The sequence below is a fragment of the Notothenia rossii genome, assembly GCF_949606895.1.
Source record: "Notothenia rossii genome assembly, chromosome: 4".
Lineage (NCBI taxonomy): Eukaryota > Metazoa > Chordata > Actinopteri > Perciformes > Nototheniidae > Notothenia > Notothenia rossii.
Window position 1 is genome coordinate 17,957,216 of NC_136902.1, and position 21,179 is coordinate 17,978,394.

The 21,179-nt window shown below is 41.9% G+C and overlaps 2 protein-coding genes across 5 annotated transcripts; one reads left to right on the forward strand and one right to left on the reverse strand.

The window, feature by feature from the left end:
- Window positions 1-800: 800 nt before the first annotated feature.
- Window positions 801-4,927, reverse strand: rab5if (RAB5 interacting factor). Its single transcript, XM_079674861.1, has 4 exons — window positions 4,617-4,927; window positions 3,268-3,371; window positions 3,016-3,145; window positions 801-2,271 (listed from the first exon to the last, which is right to left on the reverse strand). Exons 1-4 carry the CDS (start codon window positions 4,722-4,724, stop codon window positions 2,230-2,232), a joined length of 384 nt encoding a protein of 127 aa, XP_079530987.1. The 5' UTR covers window positions 4,725-4,927; the 3' UTR covers window positions 801-2,229.
- Window positions 4,928-8,123: 3,196 nt separating this feature from the next.
- On the forward strand, window positions 8,124-20,923 carry zhx3b (zinc fingers and homeoboxes 3b). Of its 4 annotated transcripts, XM_079674858.1 has the most exons (8): window positions 8,296-8,539; window positions 10,908-11,090; window positions 14,597-15,479; window positions 15,577-15,681; window positions 15,767-17,227; window positions 17,545-18,273; window positions 18,847-19,123; window positions 19,839-20,923. In XM_079674858.1, the coding sequence occupies exons 3-8, from the start codon at window positions 14,748-14,750 to the stop codon at window positions 19,847-19,849; spliced, it is 3,315 nt and encodes a 1,104-aa protein (XP_079530984.1). In that variant the 5' UTR covers window positions 8,296-8,539; window positions 10,908-11,090; window positions 14,597-14,747; the 3' UTR covers window positions 19,850-20,923. The 4 variants fall into 4 exon arrangements, with proteins under 4 accessions (XP_079530985.1, XP_079530984.1, XP_079530983.1 ...); XM_079674859.1 differs by lacking the exons at window positions 8,296-8,539; window positions 10,908-11,090 and adding an exon at window positions 8,124-8,284; XM_079674857.1 differs by lacking the exon at window positions 10,908-11,090.
- Window positions 20,924-21,179: the final 256 nt, after the last annotated feature.

Here is a 21,179-nt window from a genome sequence, read left to right on the forward strand (position 1 = left end):
TGGTGCATTTTGAGGGAAAAATAAAGAGACTACATCTATGGGAACAGAAAACCCATTTACGAAACAGAACTTTATACATTTCAATAGTCAAAAAATCATGGCCATAACCAATAACATACCATTTCCAATATGAAAAAACACTGAAACTTGTTTATTTATTTTTGGTTCATTTATAGTTGTGAGTGTGTCTGTGCTCTTGAACCAGCCTCACCTGTCTCCCTCCTCTCCCCCCTGCTCCTCTTTGAGGCAGCAGCAAAGACTAGTTTTAGCTCTCAACAAGTTTTAAAAGTGTACCGTACCTTTTTTCACCAAGTTCTTTATTTTATTTTTTATTCATGCATATTTTAGTAATCACCCCCTCAAATGGAAATATGTGTTTACATAAATGGTGACCAAACCGTTTGAGACCCACTGACAACTTATGACTAAGTTAACAATCTAAACACTCAAGAGTCCTTAACCTCACCTGAGCTGTAGTTATCCCGAGCTTGAATGACACACAGAGACCAATCAAGGGCTTTGATTTATGATCTGTATGACAGTGGCCATGTCGGCAGCCCACATCATGTAGACAGCCAGTCACCCTGTGTGAGGCAGACCCACATTTGCGCAGCATTGCGTTCACGATACATACAAAAAACTAAAACTAAATGGATCACGAAATATACCTGGGCGGCCCGCCCAAGTAAAGTCTATGTGTGGGAAAACCTGCTGCAAGAAATGGATTTCCGAAAATTGATCAAAACTGAAATAATCCTACACACTAAAATAGCTTCTGGATTAAAAAAACACAAAAACCATGACTTTGAAAATGGAGGCCAAATAAAGCCCATGTTTAATGATTCCCAAAAGATTTGATCAGAAAATACAATCCTTTCAAACACCAGCTGCGTATCTAATATAACATTATAATTTTAATAACTTTGCAAGAACTGTTTTTAAAAGTTCTTCACTATAAAATACTGAGAAATATGTTACATTAAACAAGATATAACATAAGTACAAATAAATCTGTTTAATACAAGGTGGATTTGACAAAACGGACATTGTACAGAATTTACAAACAAATTTAAATTAATTTCAAAAACAGGTAAGACTTTGATCTGGAAGCTACAAGTGAGAATAATCTAATTTAAAATTAGGTCTACCCTCCTAACTAATGCCATTAATAAATGACATCTAGATATAAGAACAGTTAGTCATGGCAGCGCACCGACTCGTTTTAAGCTTAAATCTGTGAACATTTGCATCTGAAAAGGGCATGCATGTTTCCTCTTTGCTTTGAGGAAATAATTTGTATGGACAGATTGCTTGGATAGTTTTTAGTTCCTGTCCTTAGCAACAGCATATTGATACTACTGGCAGATCCCGTCATCGGGATTGAATATCAGCCGATATATGTATTTTACGAGCCTGCATTTGGTTTTGATGTTAAAATTAGCACGAGTGAGATATCATATGTGTGGTTGCCTAAGAACTTTCACATTTGTTGGACACCAGACCTTTAAGACAAAATGACTATTGACAGATTTTATTCAAAAATGCTACGTTTATATCGAGTGGGCAAAAAAATCAAAAGACAAAACATAAAGTTTGGAGTGAAATTTAAGAGATGGTATTTAACAGTAAAAACCACAAGAACAATTCATTACTGGTAGTTATATCCGGTATCATGTGTTTTGTCCCTACATTTAAAAAAAGGTAACAATTCACACTTATGGGTTGACTGATCCTTAATAAATATGACAACAGTTTGTTGTCAGCAACTGGGATGAAACACATGCTGCTTTTATAGTCTAAAATGTCCGTTCATGTCTTCTAAAGCAGACGAAAGGCCCTGTAGTAAACCAACAAAGGAAGTTCTATTCTGATTCACATCAAGGCAATCTTCCATCGCACATTGAATTGCGACCGATCTCAACTGACCTTTTTGGTAGTGTTTTGAAAGAGATGATAACATTAAAATTAAGAAGGAAATATAAACATGTGGGAAGTGTGATAAAGGCTGCCTTAAAAGGAACCCCTGAATTAGACAGGTGTACATTTTTTTGTTCATCACGGTGTTCTTGCAGGATCCTGTTAATCAAACAAGGATTCCCATGATGCACTGCACACTGAAAAAGTCATATTGTAGGGAGGAGCATTGAGACCCCTCAAGCTGTGGGGTTCCTCTTTCTTGGCAATTTACTTCAACAGAAATGTTCATATTTAGTGTCTTATGGATCCCTGTCATTCAAAATGTAGTGCTGTGTAAAAGATTATCCACACCACCTGGTAAAGGAAAAAGAAAAGGAAATTAAAGATACAAATGATCAAATTAAACTTAAGATTGATGCAGGTCATAGTGGTTAGCAGCACAGTATACTCAATTACAAGCGGACTAATAATAACTGGATATTCGCTAATGAAAAATACACTGATTGAGCACAACTTCTAAAAAAACAAAAACAAGAATTTGGTGTTCCAAATAATGTTATTTTTTATCGATACAATTTGTTTTAAGATTACTTTAATTGTAGATCCCCTTTTCTAGCATTATCATACATTTTTATAATTTATAATTATTATTATTAAAACTGTGAATACACACTGTTGTCAAGGGACCTATTAATCTTTGAGTTTTATTCTCACATATTTTCTTAGTGGTGTTCTATGCACAGATTAAGTAAACCACGGAGCGTTAAGCATCACTAAATTAAACGTTTTATTATTTCAAATCATACATTTGAGAACCTAAAAATATCCGGTCTTTGATTTGATGACGAATTTGAAACCAGAATAAGCGATTTCATTTCATTATAAAAGGAAAATAACCAAAAGCATAAGATGCCATGCACATGTTAGCCATCTCCACCCGATATAGCGGTGCTCAAATGCTATGCAGCTGAATATGACGTAAAACATGAGTTAACCGTAATTATATAGTATATTTGCCTTTAGCCCATATTTTGAACCTCTTAATCTAAAGAAGGCTGAAAAGCCAACAAGTATTTCAATAAATATTAGCATACTCACCATAAAGAGAGCAAAAGATGTCATGAAGCCTTCTTTGGTGAGTTCCCACGTGCCACCATACTCCTCCTCATCAACCTGCTGAAAGCTGCTGAAGTATACGTACAGGATGCCAGCGTTGATGATGCAGAATCTAACGGAAAAAACACATAAACATGTTAACTTTTCTGTGTTTTCTTTAGTTCAATGAGATATGAATCAACTAGAATGCTCAGTTAAATATATATTTTAAGACAGTCGGTCCAGCACACTTACATGGCTATTGCCAGGAATCCTTTCAACGGTGCGACTCCCCATATCACACCAAGAATTATTGCAATAATTTGCCGTAGCCAGTAAATCACATCTAAAAACTCATCCTGTAAAAGAAAAGAGAGAAACTTCATTTAGAGAACAAAATACTTGAATGAAAAGATGGTAATGCATTATTATCCCCTTCATTTCATTTGTTTATGTTTTCTATTTAGGGGATGTATTACAAGGGGGGTGTGGGGGTGTGTGTGTGTTGGTTCTTTCTACAGAAAAAAAAACAGAGAAACTGTTTATAAGACAATGCATAATCTATTGTTTTGACTAAAATAGCTTGATGCATCACTAATCTTTTGTCAAAGCCTGTTTCTCTTATAATAAGTGTCGCCCATCGATCTGAGGTTATGGTTGGGTGACTATACGATGATTTGCTAGGGTTTGACTTAAGGTTGGGTTTAGGTAACATTTAGGGAGACAAACACTGACACAAAAAACTTGTGATTGTTCAGGTTCAGGTTATTTATTTGTACCCGTAGGTAGATTCTGTTTGCAGAGAAAAAGACAAGGGTTCCATCCTGACACTAAAAACAAACACAAACAACAGACACATCTCTAATAAAGGACAAGTAAAAGTACAAGTATACCCTGCTCAACCAAATCTCAAAATATTTGAAAAACATTTAAAGAAGGAAAACACTAGTACAAACATGGACATTCAAAATTCACAATTAAAAAAATAAATAAAAATAGGCATCTGTGTGACGCTCCTATGATGTGTTAATTTGTGCAATAGCTGCTGGGATAAAACTGTTTTATTATTAATGATCATTATTATAATCATCATAATTATCATTATTTTGTGGATATTAATCGTGTAATTGATGAGCCAATAAACCAAAATGTAACTTAAGGCAATTTAAGTTAGCAAGAGCTGCAGCTGCTTAAATTAAGTGTGTATAATTACATGTAGTGTTGGATGCAACACTAGACTATTTTAAAGCAAATTACTCAGTGAGAGGACGTATTGAGAAATGTAAAAAGCATTTTAGTAATTTGATCCCTTCAAATCCAACGTATATAAAGTAATACACCTCAGCGTTTTATACATACATTAGACTTCAAGACCAGTAGTTTTCTTATGAACAAATCTCTTAAGAAAATTAACGTCAGGCCTAGCATTATTTTTTTCTCCAATTGACAAGTAACCCAGGCAAACCACATAATCCTTAGCATGATGGCTAGCTCCAGATAGCCGTCTTTATGAACACCGGACAACAAATCAGGTGAATTGATAACTTTATGGCAACAAATAGCAACAACATAGACAACTGAGCTACATTTTAAAGCTGTCTGACCTTCTCCTCCCAGACAGCAGTACTGTTGAAGACTTTGCTCCATGTGGGCTGCTTTACACCCCCATTCTGCAGATGACTTTCTTCTTTCCGCTTTAAATTGGTCGTCATTATTTTCTGTTTCCTTCAGCTGTAGACGTCAAAATGTTAGAATCCAAATCCGAGGACCCTTCAGGCTAGATAAAAGTCTCTAGCGCAGACTAGGGGAAGAAAGTACTGAAATATTAGAAGGTATTAAGGCAACGTATGCTACGCTGATCTGACAGATTTCAGTCTGGAACCGAAAAAGGGCATCTGAGCATGCGCAAGGTAGTTTGACCCCGGCCTACACTAGCCAATGAGCGAGTGCGACGTTTCTGCAACGTTCGTGGCAGAAAGTGCTTAAAATCTGCAGCGACAGCTAGTGATCAAGATGTGTAATGCAACTCAAAACTGTCAAAGCAGGTTGTGGTATACTTTTGGGTTACCCCTCATGAGTGTTTTTGTAATTTATTAAACCTATGTACTCATTCAAACAACTTTTGGACTTACATTGGCTATTGGACTTACTGCATGTTCTTAGTTAGACCGTCTATTACTGTAACACAAATCTTTTAATAACTCTTTGCAATATATCATTGTAATACTGGTATCTAGCATACATACACTTATTTTCATTTTATAAATACTTCAGCTACTTACTTATCTACCTGAATGTGTACTTATGTAAACTTTAATAAATATTAATATTGAAATATTATGTGCATGCCTTTTATCCAATTGTGTTTAATTTTTTACGTCTCTATTTATACGTTGCTGTATAATGTAAATGTTCCCTCTGTGGGATGATTCTGATTCTACATTATCTCATTAAACTGGGTGTCTCATATGGTTTAGGGTTGTATCTCAGATGTGATTTTACATAAAAATGAAATGTCAGAAGTGTCATTAACAGTAAAGTCACTTTTTATCAGAAAACATGACATTCACAAAGGCCAAAGTTGTTTTTCAGACATTCAAGTATTTAAAATCAGTCTTTAATGTCATTTCATCTCTCCTTAAAAACATTGTGACACCATTGCCAAGTGATTTAAGTAGTTTACTATATTGCTTACTTTATTGTTAATAAAGTAAGCAATAGTAAACTTATAGGTTAATTAATTAATATGTAAGGCATTTTTACATTACATCATCCGATATATGATGAAAGAAACATAAACTGTGGAAGGAGTATTTTGTATATTATTGTAAGTCACATTTGAATAAATGAATAAAATAATATGTAAAGAACATATAATTCAAACCAATTGTGGATCATCAAAGAGGCAAAGAAAACAGAAAAACTACGTATACATTGCAGAAGCTGGGTGCAAAATCTTTTGAGAACTTATGTATTTTTATCAAACAAATTAATTTTCGATTGAGAAATTGTTGAATTGAATAATCAATGCAGCTTATGTACATATCTCAAATTGATTATATAAGAAGGGGTTTAAAGTCAATTGGCTACAACTCAAACTAATATATTCAGTTTTTTCAGAGAACACTGAAGTAAACATCAACCACAGGTGAACAACTACAACGTAAAGCAAAAATGATTAACAAACCAAGAGTTACCTAAATATATATTTATGGTAAATACACATTTTTAAAGGAAGACAAAATAAAGGTAAAACACATTTTAATTGTACGAAAATATAAGATAATGATTTCTGAAATCAATTTTCCGCTAAAAAGTAGCAGTTTTTCAACGTTTACATGTTTAATTTAAACAAAGCAACATCTGAAATAATGAAAAAACAATTACCCTTAAGTGACACTCGCTTGCTTTTCTTTCAGTCATTCTCTCTACTTTCCAGCAGAGGGCTCCCTTCATGAAGGTGAGCTTCACTGCAGTTGGTGAAAGCCCCTGTACATCCTCTCCAGATCATCACTCTGATTTGAGATAACCATGATTGTTATACTACCTAATGAACTGGTGTGAATGGAGACATTGGGCTAATCCTTTCCAATAATGCTTTACTACGGTCCAACCATAGCCTCGTTCCTTAAACCAGTCGGACAAATACATCATGAAAATTGACACTTGAGTGATAAGATTGGATTTAAGAAGGAAATGCCCCTGGAAATAGTATTTAAAACACAGATAATTAGAATACATTATATTAGGATGGAAACAAATGTTCAGTTGCCTGTTATAAAATATCAATGTTCTCTTACTCCCAAATGTATTCTGATGATATTTGAATATATTTCACATGAATTCATCTGTATTTATGACAGATGTAATATGCTAAAATCAGTGTAGTTATGAATACATTTGTAATCATGCACATACGAGAACCATTTGGGAATGTCAGTTTCTCTTTTGAGTCTTCAAATTTACCCACTATCCATCTTTACTAAATGAGTCATTCAGGAAGATGTGGGGGATGTGTGATGAACATCTTAATTTGTGTCTCATTGCATGGCTGCATAATAAACACAGCTTAATGGAAAATCAATAACACTTTTATATGATAAGTGAAAAGCTTTTTCTGTTGAATTATAAAATTCCTTTGAGAAGCAATGGAAAGAAACCATGTGCTCTAACTAACTGACTAGCAATACATCTACATATCCTACTTGTAGAAGAGCCACAGTTGATGGTCTCGTACAATCTCCAACTACCTTGTATGTCTATGCAGACAGTACATATTTTGAATGAGGTTCAAACTCCAGCAAACCTATATTAGCAGAAGACAAGTTTATTGTGAAAACTTGATTTGATTGTATACACCCAGTTGCTAGTTTATTAGGTGTTTTTCATGATTTCCTTCAACAGATTACTTGCAATCTTAATTTAAGTAATTGATCAATTTGTTCTACTCTACTAGAATTCAGAGGTGAATTGTGTACTTTTACTCCACTATAGTTATTTAATCCCTTTAGTTACTTTACAGATTTGGATTAATGATGTGAAATATAATCAACACATACATAAGACTTTAGTTACACCTGGAGTACATTCACAAGCTATACCCTGCAGCATACAAAGTAATTAAAACGGCACCTTTAGCAGCTTTGATAACACTTTATGCATCAATAATTATAATCAAAACCTATAATATATATTATTCTAAAATGGGCCAATCTGCATCATTAGTACTTTTACTTTTGGTATTTTAAGTATATTTTTGATGCTTTTACTTGAATAATATTTTGAACACATGACTTTTACTTAACAGAGTATCCCTACATTCTGGTACTTATACTTTTACACAAGGTCTAAGTACTTCTCCCACCTCTAGAAATGTATTGGAGACAAAACAACAAGGCTCATTGCCTATACTGAACATACGGATGAGCAGTCATTTATATGTTATTGTTTTACTATCTTTCGATAGTAGTTCTTTAGTATAGTTGAGGTGTGATGAATGAACTTTTGACACAATGTAGCCTTCTATCTCTTTAAGAGGGGTCACCTGGAAGAGAGGGACAGGTGTGAGTTGCTGTAACACATGACGTCTCACCTGGATAGGAGAATCTTTTGTTGCTTACTAAAACTTGACCAGGACCCCCACGTATTGTTGGGTCAAAGTCAGGACGGGATGTCTGACTCACTTCTGCTGCTCTCAGCACGGCGGAGCTCGAGCTCTCACGCCAACTCCACCGTCAGTGACGTCTGAGTCACGTGTGCGTCTCTTCCCTCGGTACGTCCGTCGTATTTTCCTCCCCTCCACTGCCTGCTTTAACACTGAGAGCCACTCGAAATAAACAAGCGTTGTAGGGACCGGCCTGGCTCCAGTGTCACGTTTATCACCAGCCTATGGACAGAGGGGGCTTACACCTCAGTTGCCATCAGTGAAGCCCAAGCCTCCCGTCAGTTTCTGCCTCCACTGAGCCCATATCATTGTAAACTTTTTTTTAAATCCTGCGCTGCATACACTGAGCTCCGACAAAGCGAGGTGAGTGTGGTTTTATAATACACATTTACACAAGTGTTTCACCTTTCCCAAAACTTGTGCGGGCTATAATAGTGCAGCCTTACCTTTGCGGGCTCCGCTTTGGCTCATTGCTGGCCAGCTGCATGTCGCCTGCTTAAAATGGCGACAGCGGGGGGAGAGAGAGTAGTTTTTTGGGCTGGGGGCTTGCCTTTTCCTCCACTCTGAATTGGTTGCAATGTTTAAAACCTATAACGCAGACAAGCCTATTAAGTTGGGGCTCACTCCGTCTAACTTGAGCGGAAGATGAACACGCATCATTTTCGTAAATGTTTGACGCCGCTGCGCTCTGGGACTAGCGTACAGTACAGACACTCTGTGCCATTTAATAAAATACCGCTATTTCCTCATCTTTTTAAAACATGTATTGTTAATATAAGGAGCTATTAGATGTTGTAGCTTTGCATTAAATTCATACATTTAATATATCCAGTTTAAACTCCCTATTTTCAGTCTGTGCCATAAATGAAGTTAGAAATCATTTAGACAATCAGTTATGACTTTTTTAAGAGTTTATTTTGGACAATTGTGCAACTGATTAACTATGATTTACCCACGACCTTATTATAAAACATGTATTTTTGTTGTTTTTGTCATATAAAAGTGTAATGTTCACAGATTGGTTTAACACACTTTTCATAAAGCTTCATAACTTAATGCTTTTATGTTGCCTACTAGTCTGAAGTTGTTGTCTTGGATTTCTATCATGTCAGTGTTGTCATGAGTGTGTGACTCCAGGGATTAGAGCAAAGCTTTCCCAGACAGCTCGTTTGTGTCTGATGTCCACGTGAGTCCCCAGCATAGACAGGCAGCTTAATCCACCTATATATTTATCTCTCACAGTGGTACATCTCTCAGTACACAAGAGGTCAGCTCCTATACTATTGCTGATTAAATAATCAATTTGGCTATGTAGGTTTTTTGTTGTTGTCAATAGGTACAAAAGTCAGCTATTTTTGTTGTTAATATTATTGTTATTATTATGCCCCTTCTTGCTGTGGTGATGCTTGAGCTCAATGGCTGTACATTTCAATCTGAAAAGTCTCGCCCCCCCCCTCCCCTCTCTCTCTTTCTCCCATTCTATCCCTCAGTTTAGGAAAGGTTGAGCTGCTTTCTATGAAAGGATGAATCTTAAGAACATTTACGTAAACTGTATTTTGGCCTTGCACTTCTGTTCATCGTGAGAATGATTTTCTGTGTTTTCAAGTTTCCTTTTTACACATCTAACAACATCTTAAAAGGAAAGTGTGTGTGTGTGTGTGTGTGTGTGTGTGTGTGTGTGTGTGTGTGTGTGTGTGTGTGTGTGTGTGTGTGTGTGTGTGTGTGTGTGTGTGTGTGTGTGTGTGTGTGTGTGTGTGTGTGTGTGTGTGTGTGTGTGTGTGTGTGTGTGTGTGTGTGTGTGTGTGTGTGTGTGTGTGTGTGTGTGTGTGTGTGTGTGTGTGTGTGTGTGTGTGTGTGTGTGTGTTTCAGCAATCAGTGAGTTTATTCCTCTCTCTGTGTTGACCCACAATTTACTTCCAGATCTCTACCAAGTTTGACCACAACAAATATTGTCAGATGCGACTAGAGCCTTTTCTCAATCTTTGTGGGGTAGCAGTGTGATCCACTCACACGTCCGGACACAGCGAGCAGGTTTGGGTCAGCAGCAGCCTCTTGCTCTGCTTGGCTGGTTAACAGCTTGGGATGTCAGCCATTTTAGGTTGGACAGCACAGAGCATGGTGCTCCGCCATTTCTCTCTCCCTCCCCTCTCAGCAACCCAGTTTAAAGCCTGCACTGGCAGTGGCCACAGTATTGCAGCCGTTTGCAACCCACACAGCCATCCGCTCCCTGACCTGAGAGCAGCCCAAGTGGGACTCAGGAGCAGATGGAATGACACCGTAGGACACAGTCATTGAGGTTTCCTTACCGTTGCCACTATTGCATTGGCGATGAAATGGTAGTGGTAATAAGTTCAGACCCACAAAACGTGTAAGCGTTGAGGGTTGTGAGCGTGTATCAGCGTCAGCAGATTCACAAGTGTGTGAAAACCCTAGAGTTTATTGACAAGAGGGGTCATATTGGAGCCATGTCTGTTTTAAGGTGGGAGTATAATCAGTAGCTGTCAAGATATTTCTGTTTTGGGAAAGAAGAAAACATGGCAAAGGATTTCTCTTTTGGTACATGGTAGAGAAAGCAATGGTTTAGGAACATAGACTAGTATATGGCAAAGGGGTTTGGTGAAGACTTTATAATTAGCCTGGGGGCTCACCCTTGGGGATAGAGGTGGTCCCTCAGTCGTCTCTGAAAGAGATTCCAGCCCTGTTTATGTATCCATGCTTCTGTTGCCTACAGTGAATACAGAAGCCCTGCATGCCTCAGGCCGTTGAGGCCAAACACGGGAGCCACAGAGAGCCAGGACAGTATGTCTGGAGAGGGACTTAGAGTTAAACAGGAAGAGACGCCATCAGCTCTGGCCAATAGCATGCCCAGGCGACGGCGACCACACCTAGCTGGGAGACATCAACACCGCCTGAGGTAGGCACTGAAATAGGAGCAGGGCAGGGACTCGCCAAATACCACTCACAGGGGTGTGTGGAACAAACAAGTTGGGGACTGGATGCATAAGAGATGTGTGTGTGTGCGCGCCAAGGTTTGAGTAACCATGTCTGTGTGTGTTTACTCACACGCATGTGCTTTACAGAAAGGAGCTGGTGGGAGAGAGAGAAGGGGTAGGAGGTGGTTGCCATGGGGACAGTAACACACCAGTGGCGCTGCCGACCTGTCTCCCTGGGCCAAACTTGCTAAGAGAGGGAGGAGAAGAAGAAACGGAGGGAGGGAGTTAAGGGGTGCAGAGACTGTTGGAGAGGGAGGGGGGAGTGAGGGTGAAGAGACAGGGGAAGAGGGAGAAAAAAAGACAAGTGTGGAAGCAAGAGCAAACAAGGAAAAGACTGCCTGTGTTGTACACCATAGAACATTTGTTACACGTGTAAACATATCAACATTACACCTGTATTCTCAGCTCGGTGAGGAGTTAGCTTACTGCTACGCCAAGCAGCCGAGCTGTAGGATTTCTAGAGTGTGTTATCATTTGCCTGTACTCGAAGGACACAGCCCGGGCCTAGACGAGAGTCAGTAAGTCAAGAACATCGCCTCTGTGTGTCACCGGGAGATCTCTGACTCTCACATGCAGAAAAAATGGCAGCCTCACTACCTCGGTAAACAAGCCTCACACACAGGCATGCAGGCAGCCACCCCCGCACGCCACATACACACACAGACGCGAGCACACTTGCTCAACTCGCCCACCCCCACCTCCCCTTCTCTCCACTCTCAATCTCACAGGAAACCCACACATGCAAATGCTGACACGCATAACAGACACAAACCCACCCTCACCACATGGTCAGTCAATCTATGTGTAGCTTTCAAATTAAAGTTTCTGGCCGATGTGCTCATACCCGTGAGTCAACAGTGCTCTGTCTGAGCCCGGCATTGCGGAGACATGAGCTGCCCATGTCGACTCGCCAATAATAGCTCATTGTGCATTGTTTCTGTCCTCACCTGTGTGAGGCCTCTGGGTCTGCGCTGGTAACTCGCCTTGCAGACACTCAAGCTTTATCTGCAAATGTGTTCAGTGTTTTCATTTGTCTCACATGCCATCAGTGTGAGATGCAAGATCTGTCGCGATCGTAGCGCTGTCTTTCGGTGTAACCGCCTGTTGGTTTTTACATGATTTATTTTGATAATTTGTGATACCTTATGTGTTTGTCTTTAGTTTGAGTAATTGGTGAGCGTGATACACTGAGACGCATGAGTGTGCACATACAGACACTCAAGCTGAACTTCAGGCTGTGTCCACTGGCTGAAGAGCTCGGGTTGGAACATTCCAGTCTTTGCAGTGCAGCGAGGAGGGAGGGAAGGACTGTGATTGTAGTTTGGAGCAAGAAGGGGGCGTTGAAGATCGGGGGTTAGCAGGGCGGGGTGGTGTTGGCTGGTTGGAGGGGGGTATCAGGGAGGAGAAATTCCTCACTGAAACACCTCAGTGCTTCCTCCTCGACAGTTAACACCCCTCCTTCCCTTGCCTCCTCACCCCCAAACCGGCTGCCCATCCCCCACCTTCCTCTCCTCTCGCTTGCCCCCCCCCCCCACACCCAACCGAACCACGTGATGGATGGCTGAGACTGCCCCCCATAAGCCTTTGTGTTGTTCATGTTACCAGCCTGCCTTGGCAGAGCGGTGCCCCCTGATGCAGAACTGAATGGCAGGGCAGTAGGAGGGGTGCACAACAGCCCGAGCTGAGGGCAGTTACTCTCTCTGAGGCATGCTCGGGGGGACAAAGGGGCATCACGTTCCCCCCTACAGTAGCAAACTTATTTTGCCTCTTTACCCCTCACTCTCAGATGCATAACGTCAAACTAAGATAAAGATAACAAATCGCATGTTCAATTAAGATGCTTGATACAGTGTCTTGGTATTGATTAATTATTTGTGGTATTGAGTTCAAAACATTTTGAAAAGTAGACACACAGGAAGTTAGAAAAAGTAATCGACTTTAACTGAGGTTGTTGGCTTCAGACTGCAGGAAAGTATACCTTTGCTCGGTAAGTGTGTGAAAGGGAATCCGTCACACCCCAGGCCTGTGACGGTTAACTGTGCTCTGAGCTAATGTACCATGACCTTTATGTAAAGCAAAGAGTGTGTGTGTGTGTGTGTTTGTTGGTCAAAAAGAAAGAATGCCTTTGCCACTGAATTAGTTACATTTGATTGGTGCTTTGGTTAATTGTATGATGGCAACTTGTAGTGTGCTGCTCACCTGAAAGGGACATAGTGGTGCTGCAGCATTATTGTGCATCAAGAGGTTACGCTAAGTACTAAGTCCCTCTCAAGTTTAACATTTTTTTATAAGACTGCTCTATTTTGAAAGAGCACGATTATTTTAGATTTGGGCGGCCTACCAGAAAAGCTGCATTTGGTTTGGATTTGTTGGTGAAGGGAGGGGCTGGACTTTGAAAGGTTTTAGGGTTTTCCTGTTCAACGTCTTTTAGCTGCTGAACTTTTGTGAGCTTTTGCTGCTCTTTGCGTGAGGTGTCATGTCGGTGAAGAGTGATTGGGAGAGTAATTGCCCTAGAGCTGTCCTCCAATTCTGCATCACTACCTCTCTGTCAGAGGGAGGGGAACACTCCTCCACAGGAAGCGTCGCCATTTTGTAAGGGGGACAAAGGATCTAGGGGTGATATGAACATTTTGAAGATTCACATTCACACTTACGCAGGCCTACGGTTTCAATCTGCACTGTCTGTGCTCGTGTTGGACGAGAACGTCATTTTCCTGAGGAACATCTGTTGATCCACCGACTAACACAATTATCCAGTAGACTCTATCTTAAGCAACTCATTCACAAAGAATTTATGTGGAAATCTTTATAAAAAGTAATTCACTGAAGCTAAAGAGGCTTTGGATAAAAAAAAAAAATACAGAATGTGCTCTCTCTGTGGGGGTGTGTCTGAACGAGGGGAAGTGAGGCAGAGTTGTGTGGGGGAGGGGAAAGGAGGGTAGGACAGGAGCTCTCCTAAAAAGCCTTTAGTGAAGGAGCAGACTGAGGTGGGTTGAATGCCCTCATAAAAGAGATAGCCTTGAGTTTCATGGGAGTTGAAGACAAGACTAGATTTCTTTTATTTAAAGATCTTCAAGCAACACTCTAGTTTTTAAAAGGCTTCGGGCTGAATCTTAACACCAACGCTTATTATTACCTGTTTTGTTGATATTTTACCTGGAAAAATCCAGCCATGGAGGATTTTCTTCCAGCTGAGAAATCTGGGTTGTACGGAGTGGCTTAAGATATCCCATCTAATTTCTTCTCTTTGCAATCTGTTCTCCCTCTCACGACTCTTCCGTCATTTGTACTTGAAACATTTTATGCCACAATCCAAAACTTAGAGGTACTTTATTGATCCCAAATTGTGACATTTCATAAATTACCTCTTACCTCTTATCTTAAAACTTGACTTGTTCTAAAACGTGTTACTCTCTTTCATTTCCAGGTTCCCTCTTTGAAGTTGCAGTGAGAACTACAAGTGGACCTATGGAAATGTCCCGCTGTCCTCCTTCCCCCATGCCTGGTCTATAGTCAGCCCATAATCTCACTCACACCCTGTTCCCACCCATTTGAAGAACCCACCCTGTGGTCGCACCATGGCCAGCAAGAGGAAGACCACTATCCCCTGTATGATCCCCAGCAAGATCATACGCCCAACAGATGAGGTTGACCGGGACTCTCCGGATTTTTACTGTCAATCCAGGTTTTCTGGAGGTGGCAGACATAGCTCTCCCGACCCAGGAGAGTCTTTCAGACCAGAGGCGGGGGACGCCATCAAAGACAGTGCTGGCACTTACACCTGCAAGCCTTGTAACTTTGAAACCCATGACCTTAACTTGTTCTTGGATCATGTGTACTCTGGGCACCCAGACTTTCGTGCGGACCCCAGCTTTTTTTGTGTAAGCTGCAGGGTCTCAGCGCCCAAGTTTGAGGGGCTGGCCCTGCATAATGCCAGGATTCACCCTAGCACATTGAACACAACTCTGCAGCTGAGGAAGAAGGACAGGAGGGTTGTGGTGGAGCAGAATCTGCTAACTGGGGCAGAAACAGGGAAAGAAAGCGAGATCTCCATCACCAAAACCCCGATGATTAGGATGCTGAAGGGCAAATCAGAGTCCAAACGGATAGTGGTGTCTCACCCTATTTCTGATGAGCCTTCCTCAGACTCCTCTTCTAGAGAGACTGAGAGAAAAGATCCTCCCGCAGTCACAGTCACCCATGTTCCCACCATCGTCCACAATGGGACCACAAAAGTCACTCTGCCTTCAGCAATCCAGATAGTCAACGGCTCTGGAGCACTACCAATGCTCAAGACTCCCATCACACAGGTAGGTGGTCATTTGGCTGTTTTGGAAAAGTTGGTTTATAATTGACTTATATTAGATATGAAAAACATTTAATACATTTTACATATTTTCCCTACAGGTAGTCTCAATGGTTCAAAACAGAAACTTTCATCAATCTGCACCAATCACAGTCTCCTCAAATATTTCCTCGGCTTCGTATTCAACCTCCAAAAATCTCCCCAAGGTAACTTTTTTGAATGAATTTTTTGTGTCCCAGTGTAATGAGATTAATAAGAGATTGAATAATGCGATAATCTTTCTCCTCCCAGGTGATGATTCCTTTGAGCAGCATCCCTACCTACAGTGCCTCCATGGACTCCTCTTCCTTCTTGAAGACCTCCTTCAGTAAGTTTCCTTACCCCACAAAGGCGGAGCTCTGCTACCTGACTGTGGTCACAAAGTTCCCAGAAGAGCAGATCAAGATCTGGTTCACGGCCCAGAGACTCAAACAAGGCATCAGCTGGTCTCCTGAGGAGATAGAGGAGGCCAGGAGGAAGATGTTCAACACCATCATACAGACGGCACCTGCCAGCTCGCAGAACCACATCCATAGTCACCAAACCTCGACCCATCACACATTCACAGTCCTGCCTGCCTCGCTGGGGGCGACAGGGATCCCTCACTTCCTGCAGGGCTCTCTTCTCAGCCAAGGAGGGGTTATCATGGCAAATGGTATCCAGGTTAGCAGCACTCCGTTGGCCCTGGCTGTCACACCGAAGCCCCAGGCAGCAGCCCGCCCCATGCAGGCCCGTCCCGCTGCCGCCCTGGTGGCAGACAAAGGCGTCAGCATGGTGGTGGGGACAGGGGGCAGCAGTAGCACTGGGAGCAACATAATTAGCAGCAGTAATAGTAGTAGGAGTGGTAGAGGGGGCACAAGCAGTATTATTACTAGCAGTCAGGCTAGTGTCATCAACCTTAGTTTAGGGGGCAGTAATGCTAGGGTTAGCAGTGTCAATGGTAAACAAAGCAGTGCAAACTACAATAACAAGAGCAATAATAATGTCACCAGCTATGTAAATGCTAAGAACACTGATTTCAGTAAAGCAAACAAGACCAACGTTGTGAAAAGTGACAACAAAGGGTCCACAGAAAGCAGCAGAGAGGGACAGAAGATCAAAGATGCCAACGATAGCAGCATCAAAAATGACACACATGATGTCGAAACCTCCACCAGCAACTCTCCAGCCATCAAAATGGAAGAGGCGTCTTCCCCCATCTCAAAGTCTCCCTCCCCCTCACCTGCATCTCGGATGTCTGTGAACGCGTTCCTGGACCCCAGCTTCTATAAGGGCAAAAAGTCTCAGGAGCAGCTCAACCACCTGAAGGACAGTTTTCTGGTCTGCCAGTTTCCCGACCAGGAGGAGGTTGACCGGCTCATCGCTCTGACCGGGCTCACAGTACGTGAAGTCCGCAAGTGGTTCAGTGACCGGCGCTACCACTTCCGCAACCTCAAAGGGTCCCGCTCCAGCACAGGGGCACAGAGTAAGGCGGGGGCAGCAGGGAGCGCTTCAGGTACGGCAGGGGGCGGAGCTGCTGGCGGCGCCCAACCTGTGGATCTGTCTGAGAGCAGCAGCAACTCCGGCTCAAAAACTCCCCAGCACAGCTCGGCCCCCCTGAGCCCGACTGCATCGCAGACTCCAACCTCTCCCACCACACCTTCCCGTCGACTCCCCAGAGCTCCTTCTCCAGATTTCACAGCTATCCGCTACAAGGAGAGAGAACCTCATCAGGTGAGGCTATTGGTTCGTAAGAAACCATAGGGATTCAATGCTTAGAGGCTGACAATGTTTTACTGTGATCAATCAGTACTAATGCTGAAACGGACTTTTTATTATTAAGTTAAAACATTTTGAAATAATTCAACTTATTTCAAAATGTTTGTCTGTTTGCGGGTCTTTTTCAGGAGTGTTATTGCATACAGTTTTAAAATGTTGAAATGCCTTTAGATAAGTGCCTAAAGAAAAATCTTAAATTGTGCCGATTATCCTTCTCGCTAAATCTACTTTTTGACCTTTTCTGACCTTTTCCATTCCTGTCTTATGTTTAGTTGAAAGCTCTAGAGGCCAGTTTTTGCCAGGAGTCAGACCCGACAGGAGAGGAAGTTGACAGATTGCGATCTGAGACAAAGATGACCAGGAGGGAGATCCATGGCTGGTTCGCTGACAGGAGGAAGAGGCTGGCAGCTGAGAAAAAGAAAGAGGAGGCTGAGCGGGTGCTGAGAGAGGAGGAGGGGGAGATGGAAGTTGATGGGGAGGAGAGACAGAAAGAGGAAGGCTCAGGAGAACTGAAAGTGAACCCTATTAAAATCAACCTGAAGATGCTAAAGGTGACGGAGGCCAACAGCAAAGCAGAGGGTGAAGGGTTGGATAGCCCGCTGCACTCCAGTAACACACCTGCATCCTCCCCAGGCCTCACTCCAGCCACCACCCCCAAACCATCCCAACCCTCCACCCCAACACACAAACCATCCAACTCCCCCAAACCCACAGCCCTACGAGGTAAGAAGAACGCGGAGCAGCTGCAACAGCTCAAACAAGTGTACGCTCGTACCCAGTGGCCCAGCGCCACGCAGTACGATGACCTGATCTGCAGCTCAGGACTGCCCCGACCAGAGGTGGTGCGCTGGTTTGGGGACTGCCGTTATGTGCAGAAGAACGGCCAGCTGAAGTGGCTGGAGGCTTACCAGACCATGGCTCTGGAAGAGGACCTCCAGAAGGAGAACATAGAGATCCTGCAGGCCCACCGCGACACCTACAGCAGCCTGGAGGAGTCACAGGTAAGGAGACAACAAATAGTGTTAAAGGTGGGGTATGCAATTTATTTCAGAAACACTTTTTTTTGTATTCCATGGAATGCTCTTAATGTCCCGATAGCAATGAATATCTTAAATGCTTTGACAATAAATACATGAAAAAATGTAATCTGTGGAAGCCGTAGCGCTGTAAAAAGCACGAACAGTCATTTTAGCCGGCCCCGCTAAAATGATTGGATGGCCTACCTGCCTGTCAGCCTTCCATCTGTGCACAAACTTATATCGTGCCCTCATTGGTCATGTGCACGTTCGTGTGTTGGAGGATTTTCACAATTATTTATTTTCTGAAATAAGCAAATCATTTCGACTTAATGTGAGTTATAAACAAATAAGAGAACTTTTGATTATAAGCAACATTTTTTATGAATGCCTCATTATGCTTTTGGACACAGGTTTTTAGCATTTACTGTCAACCTGTAATTGTCACTTGTGATAACGGTGGCTGCTCTTAAGCTATGTTAAGTATGACAAGCTTTAATTAGGTTTTTAAAAATGTATCCTCCCTGTCCTTTAACATAGATTATTCTTTGTGCACAGTTGCAGGAACTAGCTCAGGCTAGTGGTTTAACAGCAGACTTGGTACGACACTGGTTCTCTACCACAGCGTCTTTGCCTCTGTTGGAACAGACGGCTGCTGCTCAGGAGACAGGATCCAAAGCAGTCGCAGCAGACGCTGAGCCACGAACAACAGGATCCTCCCCCCCGGAGCCGCAGCCAGGAGGAGGGACGGAGGAGAAAATGGAGCAGTCGGTGTGTGGTGTCGCAACAGAAGCAGAGGAGGCCAACACTGACGAGACTGTGAATCCCACTAAAGGTAGTCTTCGTTTCACGAGCAATCTTTAGTGTGATGCATACAATCATACACCTTGCAAGTCAACAAGCAGAGTATAACAAATGTTTTCTTTCTTGATGAATCTATTAAATGTAAAAAGTAGTTTTTTTTACAAATGGCATTCACAAGCGCAAGCCAACCTTTCAAAACCTTTACATATTTAATTTGCTATCAAATGTGACAAAGGAAGCAATTCAAACAAACTGAACTGGAGTATTTAACAAATTTGCTTAACTGAAACGATTATTGGACAAGCTGCAGATTATTTATTTTTCGATGGACCATCTGTGATAAATCGACCGATTACTGAAATATTTATTTAGACACCACGGAGACTTGATATCCACTCGACAAGCGTTCTCTATTCATTACCGCTCTGACTATCTTTTCTACATTTCCAACCTTTTCTCCCAAAAACATACTATGGGTTACTATTTAGGCTTTGTTACGAGTTAATACAAAATGAGGTTGTCCAGTTGTGATGGGAGAAAGTGATGAGCTAGGGAGACATATGAATGAAGGGGAAACAGGAAAACACACAATGTTCATAATGATGTGTCCCTAGGCGTGCTGTGTGACAGGCATGTGGTGCCTGCCACCAGTACACTGTGTATAAATAAAGAACATTTATTCTTGTCCTCTGGAGCATGTTGTCAGGGCGATGGATTTCTAATTTTTTTGTTTTTTGTTACTACAGGAACAGATTGAAGAGGCTCTTTTTTTCTGAGGATGGAGTTCACAACGCAGGTGGTCTTTGTGTCGGTAGTCTGAGGGAAAGACGGCAGATGTGCTTGTAACGGGATCACTGGAGGGAAATGGACCCTGAAGCCATGCCCGCCCATCCCTCTCTCACACCCCTAGAGGTAGGCATGACATCCCCCACCACATGAGATGCACACTAAAGCCACTACCCCCCCCCCCCCCCCCCCCCCACACTCTTATCCACCCACTCCCTGCCCTCCTCCTGCTGAATCCACTCCTCCGCTACACAGACCTTCTCCAGAACCCTCCCGTCCGCCATTTTCCCCTCAGAAGGAAGTCCCAGTAGAGACTGGAGTGCAGGAGAGGAAGGAGGGGCCCGAATATTTTTCTACCGTTTTTGTTCCGCCTGCCTGCTGTGACGGGAGAAAGGAAGGGGTGGTTTTGGAGGGAGCAAAGGGAGAAAGTGGCGGGACCTCAGCAGATGTTGATAAGGAGCATGGGGTGGGTTAGGTTTTTGGACAGTGATCGACCAAATCAACACTCAGTTCAAAGTTTGTTTTGCGGTACGGAATACTGCACAGCTCTTAGCCACAGGGTGCTTGCCTTTTAAAGGCCTTAAAGTAAATCAAATGACCTTTTCCATTGTGCCATCTTCATACTCCTTTTCCAACAACCTGCACTCATACACTTTGTCTTCATGCTTGCAGCTTACTTTAAATGTGCTAGCAAGGCTGTTCATAGTGTAAATGTGGAACTCAGCATTGATGTTCATTTAAACTGTCTTTTTTAGACATTTTTGTTTTTACTTTTCATATCTAGGACATTTAAATTGTCCAGTTTGGTGAAAATAAAATGTTTTGAATTCCGTTATCCTAAGAAGGCAAGCACCCTGTTTAAACAAAATACGACACCTGGTTTGTGCTGTAGCATCGAGTGCATCTTTACGTCACTCACGTGTACGTACATTTGTTTTTATGGGGTTCGCCTGTAAAATAACTGAACTTTCTCCAGAGTTCCACACTTGGGCTTGATGTATACTTTTTACAGATGTCATTTGCAGAATAAACAGAATGTAATAAATATGTGGCTTCAAGACTCTTCCTAATGGTGTACAATAATGGGAGGGGGGGTAGTTATGCCTGATCTTGACTATAAACAACGCTTTAGTCATGAGGGAGTCAACAAAAAGCCTCTTGTTTAAGTTTGCTACTAACAATAATGTACAGATCTGTATATATGAAACATGGCCTGAGGGTTTAATACATTGAGGATGAATTGTAACAAGTCTGGCTCCTTGACCTCCCCATCTCCTTCACCCATCATTGGCTGTTAATTA

Bases quoted from the DNA above. Each gene is read 5' to 3' on its own strand.
- rab5if (XM_079674861.1), bottom strand. From the start codon at position 4,724: ATGACGACCAATTTAAAGCGGAAAGAAGAAAGTCATCTGCAGAATGGG. The intron at 3,372-4,616 runs GTCAGACAGCTT...TTTCTTTTACAG, and splicing joins CTGCTGTCTGGGAGGAGAAG to GATGAGTTTTTAGATGTGAT. The intron at 2,272-3,015 runs GTGAGTATGCTA...TTCCTTTACCAG, and splicing joins CATCTTTTGCTCTCTTTATG to GTGGTGTGGATAATCTTTTA.
- zhx3b (XM_079674859.1), top strand. From the start codon at position 14,748: ATGGCCAGCAAGAGGAAGACCACTATCCCCTGTATGATCCCCAGCAAG. The intron at 15,480-15,576 runs GTAGGTGGTCAT...TTTTCCCTACAG, and splicing joins TCAAGACTCCCATCACACAG to GTAGTCTCAATGGTTCAAAA. The intron at 18,274-18,846 runs GTAAGGAGACAA...CTTTGTGCACAG, and splicing joins GCAGCCTGGAGGAGTCACAG to TTGCAGGAACTAGCTCAGGC.